The sequence below is a fragment of the Netta rufina genome, assembly GCF_964035555.1.
Source record: "Netta rufina genome assembly, chromosome: 3".
In the NCBI taxonomy this organism is placed as follows: Eukaryota; Metazoa; Chordata; class Aves; order Anseriformes; family Anatidae; genus Netta; species Netta rufina.
In genome coordinates this window covers 83,092,564-83,109,806 of record NC_140125.1, presented here as the reverse complement: position 1 = coordinate 83,109,806, position 17,243 = coordinate 83,092,564, and the positions used below count along the sequence as shown (strand labels likewise).

Below are 17,243 nucleotides of genomic sequence, written 5' to 3'. Positions count from 1 at the left end.
TCTGTTACCACAAATGGCATACAGTTCTTTTCTGCAATGGAAAGAACGTTAATGCTCTTCAAATAAATCATGCAGTGGCCTGCATGAACTGTATTTCCTATTTTTACAATAATAAAATGGACCTAAATGGAGAAGAAAATCTTACGGAAGTCAAAAATACTAAACTGAGAAATACCATTTTCAAATATAAAAGTTCTTAGGAGTATTAATATGTATCAGATAATCTTACTACAGAAATTCTGACATAATAAAATTAATTGGATTTCATTCCAATCAGAAGTGGCTTTTCCTAATCAGGCATGACATGATGACAAGAATTATGTAACACATACTTCAACCATTCTGTAAAATCCATATACTCCACTGATGTCATCAGATAGAAAATCCTCAAAACCTTTCATCCTGATTTAAAAACAGTAAAATAAATCCAGCTCTGTTTGTCTCCAAAGATAAACAGCAGAAGCAATTGCTACAGTGCAAGCTACAGTTTTTTTCATTTCATGTGTATTGCTTGTGTATACCACAGTAAATTGTATTAAATCTAGATTTACGTTTTTGGTTTCCAGACCTCCCAGCATGCCCTATATAACATTTTAAGATTCCTTGTATTATTCTTTTTTCCAGTATTTCAGTTTTTTCAAATAATAAATGCATTAAGATCCACCTTCTTTTTAAATTATGGGAAATTCATTGAGCATGTGAAGTTATTTATAGAAATTTGAAATGAACTATACTGAAAATGACAACTAAAAGGCACTGGATTTGTTTGTATCAGCTCAGCCTTACAGAATTCCAGTAATGTTTTATTACATTTATAATACATTATAAATGTATGTACATATACATTTATATTACAGTTACGTTAATCTTTTGAGATAAGCTTAGTTTGCAACTTTAGACCTTATCCAAAACATGTTTATAATTCTACTTTATGATGTTTTATTTGAACTTTTCAAGATAGTTTTAGTGTCCCCAGTATGTCTTAAAATGACGCAAACATACTCTTTAGTTACTTTTATGTAATTAAACTTGTAATACCTAAATAAATAAATAAATCAAATGCCCTTAATCAGGAAGTAACTATTTATCTCGTGTTTTCCACATTCAAAGATTAAAAGTTTTTCTCAGCAGGGTGGAAAACAAAAATGGCAGTCAATGCTGTAGCTTTGCCAAGACTGGGAAATAAAGAACAGAAGGAACCTTGGAAAAACACTCTTAGCCTTTTTCCTCATAATACAGAATATATTCTCTTTTGGAAATAATGTGGAGAAATATATTTGTGACAAAGATTGCATAAGGCTGTTTTATAGAAGCAAGAAAAGTGAAACTCCAGATCCTTGTGACTTTGTTATATATGGCCTTAGTGCAGAGGGGTAGACTAGTCTGTCCTGAGAATTGTTTTCTTTTAAAATATGTTGGAACCCATTAGGATTCAGGTGCATGCATTTGCATTGTAGGCATGTGTGATCAGATCCCTCTGGCTAGCACCCTGGCAAAGATATAAACTTCCTTCCTCTCTTAGAGAAAATGGTAGCCTTCTACCTCTTACCATTCTTTTTTGCAAAGTATCTGCAAACCCCCCAGTTTTGCTGAAATATCTTTAAAATGACTGTCAGTTTTCAGAACCCACTATTGGAAACTGTCTAAATGTATTCTGGATCTGATTCCACTGTCACAGATGTTCCCTGTGCAAATGGTTCAAAAGAATAGAACAAAGTCAGCATCCTGTCTTTCTGGCACATCTGTGCCATCATAAATACAATAGGCATGGTAGTTGTTGGTTCTGCTTGAAAGAAGCTGATGTTCGGAGAGAGAATAGGACACGGATACCCCATGCTGGATAAGCGTGTATTTGCAGCACTATGTTGATTCAGGGGAAACATCGAATACCTTTCTAGAGAAACTGAGGCTGGGAAGAGTTCTTACAGTGATGACTGTTGATCCATCAACAAGGATGGTACTGGGGGATACAGTACCCTCTGTGTTGAAGTTAATGGCTCAGGCTTCAAAAGTAGAAAGTATAAGCAGTGAAGGTATAGATTAAGAACTTGAGGTCTTCATAATGAAATACAGGGAGGTTTAGAGGAACATCCCTTAAATTCATGTGGTGTCAAAAACTCGTAGAAAATTGCAGGATATCTCGTAGCAACTCTGCCAAACTGTTACTAGGAATTTCTCTGACATTGACTCCAACACTTAAGAACAAAGGTATAAACATACACATCCAACATTAATACTACTCATAACTGAATCTTTTTTTCACTCTTTTCATGATACGCCTTTTTTCCCCACTCTCCTTACGTACAGCAAGCATCAATTTACACAAATCTATAAACCGCAAAGTAAATACAGTGGGGTTTGAATCTAGCTTATTAAACTTCTTAGTGTTGAGTGACAGTTCTATATCCATTTGAGCCTTCCCCCCCCTCCTTCATTCAGCCTGCTATGCAGCTTTGGGACACCATTCCCTCCCTAACTGTGAGGAGTAGCAGCTGCCATATTGGTACCTCTGAATATGCAGTGTGTATGGTTTCCCCTACAAGTAATGTTCTAAGGAGAAAGATCTGAGAGGTATGCCACATAAACCTGAACTTGCCTCAGCTATTCAGAAAAAAACACCATTTAACCTAGATAGTATGAGAAGATCAAGATTTTGCGTAGTTATACCGTGGAAAACATGATGATTATCAGCAGCACTTCAACTCTAAATGCAAATACTAAATAATACTCTTTGTTTTAGAAGTTCTTCTCAGATTTTGATAAAATCACTACTTGAAATGCACAAATCATGCCTAGTGAACTAAAGCTGCAATATAATAAGTACTGTTAAAAGTACCTCATTACATAGAAAAAATAAAGCCTTTACAATTGACTTTACCCATGTTTGCTTTTTAGACTTCTATCACCAGAACAGCCTCCAAAAGCAAAGTTTCTAACCTTGGGTTCTAAGTTTCGCTACAGCGGACGTACACAAGCACAGACACGACAGGCTAGCAACCTCATAGACAGACCAGCTCCGTACTTTGAACGCACTTCAAGCAAACGTGTTTCCAGAAGTCTTGATGGAGGTATGAAATATGACACATTTTTCCAGTGTTTAATTATATTGTGTTGTCACTCTGATCTGAGTGACATTTAAAATTGTTGACATTGTGAATGCCTAAAATATCAATTGACAAGTTTGTCAATTTCTGTTTCTGATGGATTGAGTGAAGAGTAGTTACTTCTGTTACTTATATCAATAACATACTATATCAATTTTTTGGTTAAGCAGTAAGTTAAGGTACTGCCTAAATTGTATGGTACTGCAGTGAAAATATGGAGGATTCTAAATTGGACATATGTTTCAATACTCCAATCTGTTTTACTAGATAGGCTAAAGTTGCACCAGGGGAGTTTTAGGTTGGATGTTAGGAAGAACTTCTTTACTGAAAGGGTTGTTAGACATTGGAACGGGCTGCCCAGGGAAGTGATGGAGTCACCATCCCTGGAAGTCTTTAAAAGACGTTTAGATGTAGAGCTTAGGGATATGGTTTAGTGGGGACTGTTAGTGTTAGGTCAGAGGTTGGACTCGATGATCTTGAGGTCTCTTCCAACCTAGAAATTCTGTGATTCTGTGTGATTCTGTGATTATATGCTGTTGATTAGAATTGTATGGTCAGTAGCATTTTTGGGACCCTGGATTGGCCTGGGTGTGTCTCTCTGTGCCAAAGTAGAAAAGGCAGAGCAAGTACTTCCTTTTGGTTTTGTATGATTTTATTCAGTGTATTGCCATTCTGGTGTGCTTCTTAGTTACTTCTGTGTTCAGCCCACAAGCTTTCTGTTCCGCTTGTACGAATATCTAAAATGTGTGGCTATTGATATTTGGTCTCTGACTAAACAAAAATACCTTCTGATTTTCTTTAATGGAAACAGACAAAACAGACATACTTTGCAAAGGCAAATATATTATTAGTAGGACGTGCAAGAGACATAGAAGCACATGCTTTACTCTAAATTACTTCTGAAAGATACAACATTTAAAAAATATTTATAAAAATGAGTTTGACTTAAATTCAGGCATACACAACTTTACTAGGATAAAAGTGAACTGTAACAATGATGTGAGTTTAGCTACAATTAAGCTGTTAACTTTGCCTATTTTCTCCAGAAATGTATTACACAGAATATTTTTACTTTTCCAAATCTTCATTCTCCCGTACTGGGGCAAATGAGCAAAGGACTCTTATTTGGGAAACCTACAGTTTGTTACCATCTGGAGGCCTAAGCAAAAATAAGAGGGAAAAGTGTGTGCTCTATTAGCTTGCGATGAGTAGCTAGCTTCTGATGAGTCCTTGTAGAAACCAAAAGACACTACATCAGTACAAACTGTCTGATTCAGTTTGTTTAATTTGCCTAGAAACAATTGCCCAACTCTAGGGATTGCTTCAGCAAGTCTTTCAGGGGATTTTTTGTGCTGTAATTTTTTTTAAACTATCATGCAAAATCAAGTCCTGTTCTTCCTTCAAGCAGTAGTCCAGATATAGGTCATTCATTGAGTGTATATTTGAAACTAGAGAAATCCTGGAAAGTGTATACTGAATCCCTGCCTCTTCTTTCTGGACACCAGCGTGTCCAGTACCACTGTTCCTCCCAAGTATCTGCAATTGAGTACTTCATCTCTCTGAGTTAGTCTTAATACCCTCACTGCACCTCTGCTTGAGGGACCTCAGCATGCTGGAGAAATGGGCTGAAAGAAACAATAATGAAATTCAGTAAATATAAATGCAGAGTCCTGCATCTGAGGTGGAATTATACCATAAACCACTATATGCTGCAGGAGCGACTGCTTTGAAAGCAGCTTTGCAGAAAAAGATCTGGGGGCTCCCAGTGGACAAGCTGAATGTGAGAAAGCAGTGTGTGCTTATAGCAAAGAAGACCAGCTGTCTATTGAACTGTATTAGCAAGAGCATGGCCAGCCCATTAAAAGTAACAATTGCTTACCTCTATTCAGCACATTGTGAGACCAAATGTGTAGTTCTGTGTCCACCATTGGGCTCTCCAGTACAGGATGGGCATTGATGTACTGCAGTGAGCCCAGTGAAGGGCTACCAAGCTGATCGGAGAGCTGGGGGCACGTGGTATACGTGGTATATGTGGAGAGGCTGAGAGACATATAGTCCTTCAGCTTTAGGAAAAGGGTGTGGGGAAATATCCCTGTTGACATACAGGGAAGGTACAGAAAAGATGAAACCAGACTCTTCTCAGAGGTGCCCAGCAATAATACAATGGGGAGTGGATGCAAGTTGGAGACACAAGAAATTTCAGTTAGAAATATTTATTTGTTGAAATATTTATTTTCAAATACTTTGGAAATGCTCACAAGTCCCTGAGCAACCTGGTCTAATTAGACCTGCTTTGAACAGGGGGGAGGTCAGACTAGTTGAACTCCAGGTGTTTTTTCCAACCTAAATTATTTTGTGATTTGTTAAGTTACTCTTGCCCTTGTGGAACTTGAGAGACATATGCCCAGGAAGTGCTCTATTTGCCATCCAAGAAGGGATCAGAAGCTTAAGCTGCAGACTTGCTAATTAGAGAGTCCCTGAAAGCATAACGTTCAAAATTGAACATTTGCCATTAGGAGGCCTTGGCTTCTCAGCAGTTTAACTGAGAGCCTCTGATGTGGATCTGGCTGAGACTGTTATCAAAAACCATATTCCTCAAAGATTCTCAAAGAAAAGCCTTTTTGAACTTTCTGTGCTTTGGCTTTGTAAAGTTCAGACTTCAGGGGCATATGAACGTTCTACAGAAGATTGCTAAACAAATGAAGTTTATATCAAAGTTATACTTAGTAAGGCTGCTTAACTTAATGAACTCTCCTGTACTCCATTCCTACTATTTTGACCAAGCCAGCCATCCTTATTTGGAAAAGAAAAAAAAAAAGCCATCCTGCTCTGAGCTGAATCAAATAAGAGGGGATATCCTGGTTTTGGGCAGGATAGAATTAATTTTCTTCCTAGTAGCTGGTATGGTGCTGTTTTGGACTTAGAAACAGAATAATGTTGACAACACACCAATGTTTTAATTGTTGCAGAGTAGTGCTTCCACTAAACTAAGGACTTGTCAGCTTCTCACACTGTCCTGTCAGTGGGTCACCAGTGGGTGCAGCAGGAGCTGGGAGGGGACAGACCCAGGACAGCTGGCCCAAAGTGGTCAAAGGGATTTTCTGTACCATATGGCATCATGCTCAGAAAATGTACGGTGTGGCTGGCTGGGATGGGAGGTACTGGCTGCGCAGGGACAGGCTGGGTATTGCAGGCAGGGATAGCGGGTGGTGTGCATCACTTGCTTTTTACATATTATTTATTTTTCTGTCATATTATGTCATATGTCTTTATCTCAATCCACAAGTTGTTTTTTTTCCTCCTGATTCCCTTCCCCATCCCAGAGAGAGATGGGGTAGGGTGAGCGAATAGCTGTGTGGTGATTTGCTGCCTGCTGGGTTAAACCACAACAGGGGAAAAAACAAACACCATTCACTCTCTTGTTTGATTACATTGCAGGAATATATTGAATATATATACATGAATTTTCCCCTTCTGTTTTTTGCAGGCATGTAGGGAGGAAAGGTCTTACTTTCATTAAGCTGTTGTTCCTGCAGTACTAAAAAACGTGAAAAATGCTAAGATTCCACAACAAAAATACTGTGACAGCAATATGCATAGATATTTCTATGTTGTATTAACACGGTCCTTTCAGTATGGTGAATCTCCACAGACACTTATTTCTATGTTTTGTTATAGTGATTAACACAGTCCCAAGAACAGTATCTTTAAATTGCTATCTATGAGTAATTAGGAACTTGATAATTAAATACCTACTTGATTTTGATATTTTTTTTCCCCCTTGCATAGTAAGCACACATTATGCGACAAGGGGACATCGCTGTTCACATCAGTGCAGTAAGAACCATAGACTTCGTGTAAAGCCAAGAAGCTGGAAACTATTGTGTCACCAGTAACTAGCCTGTATTCCTCATTGCTGACATCACTATAAAATCATTTTGTTAAGTCTTGAAAACAAAACGTTCTAACTTATTTCCAATTAACCCAAATCATTTGATTCCCTACTAGCTCCTATGGGTATCTCAGACCAAAGCCTGCTAAGAGACTTCCCTACTACAGGAAGGCTGTCTGCAGGAGATAAAATCATTGACCTTGAAGCTGCTGGGCAGGGCAAGTTGAAAGAAGGTGGGAGAGAAGATGATGTAAGCCCGCTCAAAACTCCACAATTAGAGTTGACTCAGGATGGAAAGGTATGGCTTTCTTTCACACCAAGATTATTTGTTCATGTGGCGTGTGTGCATGTGTGGTTATGTAGTGCCTATCACTTCTAAGCATCTCACAAAACTCCATATTAAATATTTGAACAAAACTGTCAAGTATTTTGTGTAGGTTTAACATGAGTGTCTATAAGGAAAAGTGAAGGCAACCTGAGTTTCTGGGCTTCTTTTAGTGCTATAAATATAACTTGAAATTTCAGGAAGCTTGACTGAGTTCTGGAAAAATGTTTCTAAGGGCAAATGGTACTTTATTCAATTCCTTGGTTTGTTTAGACCTAAAAATTGTTAGTGTATCCACAATTGTATATGTTATATGAATCTGGGTGTAATGACTGCTTTTAAGTAATTATAAGTGACAATCTTCTTGTTTTAGTAGTAACTACAGAATTATTTCATCCTTTAAACACTCCAATGTTGATGTATAGATTTATATGGAAAGTTGAGTATTTTGGTCTGTTTCTTGCCAACAACCATTTACTTGTGTGTTGGAGTTACTGTGGAAGTAGATCAAAAATTTGAACATAGGTCATGTAGGATTTAATGTAAAAATTTCCTTCCAGAGTGTTGCCTAAAACCTCGGAGTTATGTGATACAATCTGCTGCTCCTCTTTCTGTGATATCACTTCTTTTTTTCTGGCAGTTCGTCAGAAATTTCTTCCATATTTAAAAAGTAATTTTGTTTTCATGCATTTTTGGAAGTTAGCCAGCCTTTTGATTCCTAGGGTGAAGTTTGGACTGGTGAGTTTAGCCATGTATCTTACATGTTCCCACTACATTCCCACTACATAGGAAGGGAACAAATATGGTGCCATTTTTGTTGTTGTTTGCTAGGTAGCTGAAATGATTTTGAATTAGTCAAGGAAAAGGCACACACAGATCTTTCTGATGGGAGAAAAATAGTTAAATTACCATGTTTTGACTTTGGGCTTGGTAAAATGATGTTTCTCCCTTGTTTCCAAAGTGGCAGTATCTTTTAATCAAGAAAAGGGAGGGAAAAAAAAAACATAGTATTTTGGGAAGTTGTTCCATGGAGCTGATCAGTAAGGTTTTGTTACACATGCCAACTCTGAACAGCTTTCTTTTCCCCCTAAAGCTCTCTTTAAGTCTTAGAGAAAATGGTTACAAACCTGAGAATCAGTGCCAGCTTGTCTTTCATGTACTGCACTGTCCCCTGACCTTTCTGCCAAAGCTTTCAATGTCTGTCTGCTTCCATCTGCTGTAAGTGACTATTACAGTTCCAAAGTGCACAGTTCTTTACAGCAGGAGAACAAAACGTTCATAATGGGTTTGGTTTCATAATCCATAAAATAAACAAGTTGACTGTTTGTAAAATACAAAGGGATTTCTATTTTTATCTGGCATTTCTATTGCATTAGTAGAGCTATCCCAAAGTAAAAAAAAAAATAAAAAAAATAAAAAAATAATAATCACTAACGAATATTTTTTTTCTTTCTCCTTCTTTTTGTGCCTACAAACTTGCATTTTGTTGTGCTTTCGTTTTCCACTGTGCACAGAATTTGTTTCTTTGGCTCACTCACATACACCCACCATCGCTACCCATCCATTCTGTGTCATCCCATCTCACAAACCTGTCACCTATCCCTGAGATGGACATGCTTTCAGATATTTCAGAGGAAGATCCCCTAGGGGAGCCCGTCCTTACCATTCCGGACATCTTGGAGTGTAATTCCATGAGAGAAACACCAGATCATAATAAAAATAGAATAGGCTCACCAAATAAAAACTTTGAATCTATGAGAGCTCCTGCTAGTCAAGTCCCCCCTGCTGTGGAGGGAAAAATCTTAAAAAGTGACTACAAAAACACTGAGTTGTGTGTCTCATTCAGCTTTATCAAATGCTTTTCTTTCAGTTTCCGCTCGCTGCTTGATGAGGATGGTTATATTAGTTTTCCTAGCCTTCCTGATGTTTGCATCTCTTTCCTCCCACCTGGCCTTCAGCACTATGTTCCTATAACCTCTCCTTCCTTCATCCCCTCTTTTCTCCTTATCTTTGTACTGCTTCTCTCTGCTTTCCAGTCTATTCCTCTTTCACTCACATTTTCCCTTCCTCTCGCTCTGTCCCTCTGCTACCTGGAGCCTAAGCCGACTTCATTTAGTGCCTCTTATGACAATGACCTGAATGACAAAGCAGAGGAAGAGGAGGTGTGTAATTCTGTTGCTTAAATGTTGACACTGCATAGCTAGTATGCTAGCTCTCCAAGAGGCTTCCTCAGTTTTACGCGCTGACAGGGATATGTGTATGTACGTGCCTGTATAAACTAAGTAGGCACACACACAAACATGTATCTATTTTTCTGACTTCTCTTGTTTGTGAAAAACTGCCATTAGGGGATTTTTAGGCAATAGATAGCTGGGGTTTTCTTGTTCGTTTGTTTTCCTGAATTCATACAGCATGCATAATTTCATTATATTCTAATGATACTGAGCTACGTATAGCGTAGCTTGTAGTTCAGTTCAAAATATTAAGGAGCACATAAAACTGAATACTGGAATTGCTATTATTAGGTAGTCATTATTAGGTAGTAACAGCAAAAATTTGTGCTATTTGCACTATCAGTTTGTGTGTTAAAATGCATGTCTCCTGAGTGCATTGATTTTGTAATGCGCATCTCAGAGGTTCTGTTAAGATATGGAAAGTGAAGTTCCTTAAAGCTGAATTAAAAAAAAAAAAAAAAAGTCAATGCTTAAAAATCAGCTTCTTGTTGTTCTAGATTTCAGACGTTTCTGCCCTACAAAAGGGTTTGCTCAGTTGAGTCTAAAATATTAAGTGCTTTCAGTAATCTCTAGCAGTATTTAAGGTGGAGACTGATTTGATTCATTAGCTGGGATTGTTGGTTTTGTCTGACTAATCACCAAAGTCTGAACTTTGTTTGAAATACGCTTTTAAAATTGCTGTACAGGAGCCTCTTTCACACTAATGCATTGCTCTGATCATCTGGAATAGTTTACAAAATGCTTCCTGTCCCTATATTTGCTGTGCATGTTAGAGCAACAACATCATGCTAGAAAAAGGTGGCTTATTTTGATCTTCAAAGGAAAGATAAAAATATTATAGAACCAAAAAAGGGGAGGGCTTGTTCAATGTCACACTTAATAAAGTTGTTTAAACTGATTAAATCAATACAATGTATATATTAAAAACATGCTAAATATGACATCATTAAAAACACGAATCTAAGTTTTATAATGTAAAACAAGACTAAAGACTTTCTTTTGTGACATAAATCAATCCATTCATAAAATAAACTTGCAGAAAATAGAATCACGTGAAAGCGAGAAACGAATAAATATATGGTATATACGATGGTATTTATGCATTCACACAATAGAAAATGCAACCGTACATGCAGTACGTAAACCACTCTTCAGATGTATGGACTTGCACAGGGTTGACTTTTCCTAAGATGAGCAGTTGGTATTTGTACGTTTGGGAAGGCGAAGTGGTGCTTTGCTTTTTAAAGAATGCCTTTCCGTAAGCTGTTCAGAATACTTGTAGGCAATGAAGGTCAGCTATCATTTCCAAGAGAGTTCATTCCAGTTTGAGGTAGAATATATTAACCTATAAGAGGGGAGTGGAGAGGCTCAAATAATCAAAACATAACAATTACGACAGATTGTAAATACATTTAGGTGTGTGAGTTGAATCCTAGACTGTTTAACCAAAATAAATCATGTATTAAATTCCATTTTACCATCAACTTGTTGCAGGTGTTAAAGACTTGTTACCATAGAAATTATACATCATCTTTTTCCATTACACATTCTTAAATATCCATCTGAGATAACACTGAAAAGTAGAGCAATGGAGGGACATAGTGTGAAACTTCCATTTTTCATGCCACATGCCAAATATTACTTCAGCCATTCTCCAACAACATAGGTGAAGGAAGACCCAAGTCGCTTAATAATTTCAACCTTTGGGGCCGAAACGGGAAAGGTCTGTAAATATAGCACGCTTTGCATCATTTACAAAGAGATGAAGCCTCTTATTCTGTAATGTTATGTTTATTGATAATTTGTAATGTTCTTACATTGGAGGAACCTGAAGAGGTGAAAGCTCAGCAGAAGGTGCATGGTGTTTTTTTTTGTTTGTTTAGTTTGCAATCAAATCTGGCTGTAGCTGACTGCCTAGTTAGCACCCTAACTACATTTCATTTCTATGGGTTTTTCTCTAAATACTGCCTTTCCACTGTATTGTTTTATTTCCTGTATTTGTCTGATTTTTTTTAATTTATTTTTCATATTTTCTTACTGGTACATTTTATGTTCATTTTGATTTGAATTTATTTTTTTGTGTGACTTAATTTCGCAGAGCAATTCCTTGAGAGTAGACGGGGAAAATATTTATGTCAGACATAGCAATTTAATGTTGGAGGTTTGTATATAATATAAGAAACACTTTCCCTTTTCACGGGCTGCCAAGTTGCATGGGATGGGAGGTCACCTGCAGGCTGTGATGAACACAGTGCATGACATGCATGGGGAAAACCAGCTTGGAAATGTTGCATGTTCTGATTCTAGTTTGAGTTTTTAAAAGTTTTAGAAAACAAAACAAAACCCTCCGCTTGAATATTGAATGTGTATTTTTGCTAGATGCTTTAAACGTGGCAACTGGGAATAATAGCCCTATTTAGATATATCAAACACATTAGACCCATTCATCATCCTAAACAGGTGTGTTTTTTTATACATTGCTATTTCAAGTGTGTATCTTCTGTTGAGCAGGGTTTCTGGTTTTCACCAATTTAATTAACTTTTATTAGATGTGTTACCTGAATGAACATAAGGCACAAGCAGTGGTAGAAGTATGGAAAAACTAATTCTGGTGCTGACATGCAAGGATTTTTTAGGAGCTTTGAGAAACATATGTAAGGATCAGATCTTTAAAGTGAAAACTTAAAAATGTTTTTGTTTGCTTTTTTCCATTTTTTAAAAATGGAAGCATTTCTTGCTCCCTAAAAGTTTGTTCTTATTGACGATGAGCAAAAGCAAAGAGCTTTGAACAGTACTTTAATGTGTAGTGCTATTATTTGTCACTGAAGTAGAGATTTTTATTTTAAGAATTTCCATATAGTCTGTAAATCTGGAGTAATCTGTAGATATAATCGGTATCATAACTTATCATTAATAACACAAGCTAGTAACTGAAGAAAATACAGAGAATCCTACTGATGTCTTTAACTTAATTCATCCAAATGGGGCTATAAATAATTCCTTTTGTCACAAACTCTCTTTAAAAAAATCATTGTTTTTGTTTGGTAATAAGGTGGTGTATGGATCACAGTAATCAAAACTAATACTTTTTTTTTTTTTTGGCTTTTTGCAGCTTTTGATAACTATTCAAACTTTGCTTGTGTATAACTTACTAAAGCATTGTAAGTGTACATTGCGTAACTTTGCTGTGATCAAGTCCAGGAAATGTGCCTTGTGTCAAGCCAAAGCAGTTTTTAAAACTGTGATATGAGAATCGTCACTAGCTTCAGTTGTATAATGGAATATCCTTTATATAATGCTTCAGTTTACTCTAAAAAACACATTTTAGGGGGACATATTTAGTATCCCTTGCTTATTAATCCTAATTTAAAAGTGAAACATTGGTCCTGTAAAAATATTAACCTAGTGAATTGCCAGAAGGTGGTAAGGTTCTTAATGTGCGAAGTGCATATCTGAAGATTCACAGAATTAAGAAATATTTGCTGCACCAATAACAGCTGGTGTTGAATATACAAATTCAAAGACATCAGAAATTAAGTTTGTATTGGTTTGGAATTTTTTCTGACTTGACAAGGGTTTTTTTTGATCCAAATTGCTCTCTCTTAGCCTCAGTAGGTCATAATAAAATAGAATTTGACATTGATGGTCTGGTGTCCCCTTTGGTGCTTGCCTAAAAAGGTAAAAAAGATAAAAAGAAAACACCTCTTTAAGAAAACAACTCTTTGATAATTATATGCACGAAACCCACTCATACTTGACAGCTGCATCTGTGGTCAGATTGCCAAATGTGGAAAAGACTGATAACAGTCTTTGTCTTTAAATCTGATTTTTCCAATATGTCTAGGCCTATGTGATAGGCACAGTGAGGCACTCTGAAGTGAACCAGGTGTTAGTTGCTCGCATACTTGGCCCTGTGGTATTGTCCTCACAGAAATAAGTATTTTTCATGGAGCTTGTAGCATTAACAGAGGTGCATTTTCATAATGCTCCTTATGTTATCTTTCTTACAGCTGCCTTCAGTAATGTAACTTTTGCAATATCAAAAATATCTGCTTAGAAATGAGATGAAAATTGCTTAGAGTTCAGCCCGAAAGCACACAATCATTGGAAATGACTAGCCTTTTGAATCAGCAATAGTTTTGTATTTTGGATGAAATTAGTTCTCTGTTAAATAACCATACACAGCATTATCTTTCCTTAGCATTAAAATCTGGTAGTAGTAGTAGTGTATTAGTGGCCACAAACAAAACCTTATGGTCTTAAACTTCTGGATTTTAAGGTGCTCCAAAGAAGGCTAGCTCTCTAAACACAAGGCACTTTCCTTGATTTGGTTCTTTTTTCTTTTAAACTGTTAAGTTTGCCTTTGTTGTCGTGTTTTGTCCTACTTTGTTTTACGTTGCGGGTTGCTAGGACCTGGATAAGACCCAGGATGACTTACTGAAACACCAGGCTAGCATTAGTGAGCTCAAGCGCAATTTCATGGAATCCACACCTGAACCACGCCCAAATGAGTGGGAAAAGCGGCGTATCACACCTCTGTCCCTACAGACACAAGGGGTATGTCACTGCAGACGCTTGTCCGCATGCATTTTCATACAACCCTGTAGACAATAGAGTAAATGCATGTTATCCTTTACATCAAATCTTTGTTTGGCTAATGTAATATTTGTTTATACTAGGTATACATTAACTTTTTAACACTTCTATTGGACCTGGCTTTAAATAATGTGTGGGATTTTGTTTTCCTACAACAGTTGGACTAGAATCACTAGAAAAAGTTGGAAGAACTGGCAACATTTTGCTGTTTTAAGGACAGCTTAAATTTCACTGATTTACACAGATGTATGGAGTTAATTTTTCAGTGACAGTAAAACGTCTCACTCATTGTGTCTCCTTAACTCTTCTTAGCAGCCTCTACATAAACAGCTGTCTGACCTGTGTCATTTGTGAAGGACTTTACACAATCATTTAATTTACAGCGTTGACTTCCTCAGGACGTATTTAGTGTATTCATTAAAATGTACTCACCTTAATCTATAAAAGTCTGTAAAAATGAATTTACCTGTTTTTTCTCTATACTTCCTTTGTGACTGAACCTTGAAGCAGTAGTTTGGAAAACAGTTTTCCAAAAATATCATCCTAAATATTTGTCGGGAAAAAAAAAAACACACAAAATACCCAAATAAATTGCTCTGGCTGTTCTTAAACTTTTAATTTTGTTACTTCATATGTTTCTTTTGTAGAGTAGAACAGCAAATCAATCCTCAAAAGCAATTAGTTTATCTTCTATCATTATCCTCTTCTTTCACTGCTATACCTACCCCTCCCCACTGCAACAAAATTATTCCTCTTATCTTTCAGTATTACATTAATATCTCTGTAGTGATATATGCATAGGTACAAATTTTCAAATATCTGAGATGCATTGTCTTGCTCAATAGTTACAAATACCTTTTTGGTTAAAACAGGCATTTATATAAAAACGTAACTTAATTTTTGTTTGTGTGCATTTTCTACATTGATTTTTTTTGTGTTGAAGTTGAGGCACTTTGAAATAGCGTTCTTTTATCCTTGATTTTTTTCCCCTCACCTAGTATGTTGTGTTGTTTTCAAATGGTTTAGTTTTATGTTGATGTGTACTGTGTATCTGTCTCATTGCTTGTTGATTTACACTGGTTTTACAAAATGAAAACCAAATAGAAAAAAGGAGACCACATTTTCCAAGTGAAAACACTGCCTGGGAAGGAGAAGCAATGGACTGCAATGCCACGGATTGCTGGAACAAAACCAGAGGAAATTGATAAGGTGGCTGCCCTGAAATCTACTGCCTTCTTGCTGCATCTGCTGTGGGCTAGCTGGGGCACTTCTTTCTTTTTCTATTTTTTTCTTCCTGATGTCAGTACTGAAAGGAGAAGTTTGAGTTGTAAAGCAAGATTTATACATATGAATGCCAACAGCGTTCTGCTTAAACGCTAAACTGGCCGTGAAGTTCTGAATGGCTCCTGTTTGAAAAAGAACACTTTTTTGGTGGAAAATTACTGCATTTTACGTGATTTGGATGACAGCAAAACATGTATTTCCATTTGAGATGGAATTGTTTGTGGTTATCTAACACTTCATACAAAAACTCTTGTTTCACATATTTACTATGTAATCAGTACTCAAATTAATAGTGCTGTAAAATGCAACCAGGTTCCAAGTACCTCCATGCTTCTGTACCTCATCTTTTACCCTGGAAAAGGGGGGAGTTTTCCTCCCTCCTAAACTGCTTAACATCTATGCAGTGAAAAAGCACAATATAATTAGTGGGACTTAGCAGTAGGATAGTGATGTGCAGCAATTGTGATGTTGCTTTTTTACATTTCTTTTGGACTATTTTCTACCACCTAGGTAAAACAGATTGTAAAGCTGGAAGTCCTATTTCAGTAACATTTATAAAAGCAGTTTGGTATACAGCATATTTTGATCCCAAATTATTCATTGACAAGAAGTTTGGGGTTGAGTTCTTTGTTACCCCCAATTTTAAACTTCCTGGTACTGTTAGACATTTCTCAGCCCTATTCCTGGGAGGTATGTTTTCCTGCTTATCTTTAATGATAGCTGGACAGTAGATAAGAATAAAGCAAGGACACCACTGCTAATATTCTATCTTTTTCTTCCTGCTTTTGCTCCAGTGCAAAATAATTGCAAATAAGTCATTCTCTGTGTATAAGAAATGCTACTTTGGATATAACTCATTTGTACCACTGTACTCCCACAAATGCACAGCATCTGTGACTTAATTGCGATGCATTGATATATATGTCACAAAACATATGGGCTACCTTATGAAGTTATGGTTATCTAGAATCATCACTTTTTAATCCCCATGCCCAGCCTCCTCTGCTTACAAACAGTATTTCATGTCAGAGTATGTGCCCATGTGCTAGAAGACTGTTTGCCAGGAAGTTAAGCATCTTCAGAGGCTAATGCATTGTTGTAAATACAGTAGTTGATTCAAGAGTGCCAATTCTATCTATACATTTAGTAATTTGTACTAAATGTCTCACCAGGGAACAGGGGCTACATTATGAAGCAAATTGCAATTGTTGTTTTCCTTTTAAAAGATTAGAAGACCTAAAAATGTGGTAAAACACAAGAAGATGAAGGCATGTGCCTGTCTTTAATTCTTATACTTCTGTGGAGATAGATTCATACAGTCTGACCACATACAAAAATAAAAGATGTTTTTTCTTTACTGCCTTGAGTGGTTAGAAAACACATGGTGCCAGAGTATGGTAGAAGGAGCATCATGATCATAGGTTTTTTGATGCAAGCTATTAATAGATTAACATTACTGGGTGCAATGAACTAGGGAAATAAAGTGGGGATGAGGAGTAATACATTGCCCTGGTGGATATCAAATGTTGCATAAGGGAAGATTTAATCAACTTCATTCCCATAAAATTTTCTTAGCCACCTTTGGAATACACTTTAAATTTTTACTGTAGGTGGGAAAAAAAAAGTTGAAGCTATTTTTCTATTCCTTTTCTGTTCTTCTGCGTGCCATATGTGTAGTACTGTATGCACAGTAGCATGGTGTAACTTATATAAGTGTTTACATTCTACATTGCTAGTGCACATTAAGTCCACCCTACAGCAGTTATCTGCATGGCATTTTGGCTTTTCTCTGACGTGCTTCTCTACCT

General features: G+C 36.7%; 1 protein-coding gene across 4 annotated transcripts in view; it reads left to right on the top strand.

Annotated features, from left to right (window-relative positions):
- Window positions 1–17,243, top strand: part of EPB41L2 (erythrocyte membrane protein band 4.1 like 2) — a 112,064-nt gene that overhangs the window by 79,377 nt on the left and 15,444 nt on the right. For 2 of the 4 annotated variants that reach the window (XM_084284679.1, XM_084284678.1), the window contains 5 exons: window positions 2,896–3,068; window positions 7,113–7,294; window positions 11,654–11,716; window positions 13,966–14,112; window positions 15,256–15,360. In XM_084284679.1, the coding sequence (XP_084140805.1) occupies window positions 2,896–3,068; window positions 7,113–7,294; window positions 11,654–11,716; window positions 13,966–14,112; window positions 15,256–15,360 (670 nt within the window). The remainder of the gene's footprint in view (window positions 1–2,895; window positions 3,069–7,112; window positions 7,295–11,653; window positions 11,717–13,965; window positions 14,113–15,255; window positions 15,361–17,243) is intronic. The other 2 variants (XM_084284681.1, XM_084284680.1) reach the window with 1 other exon arrangement.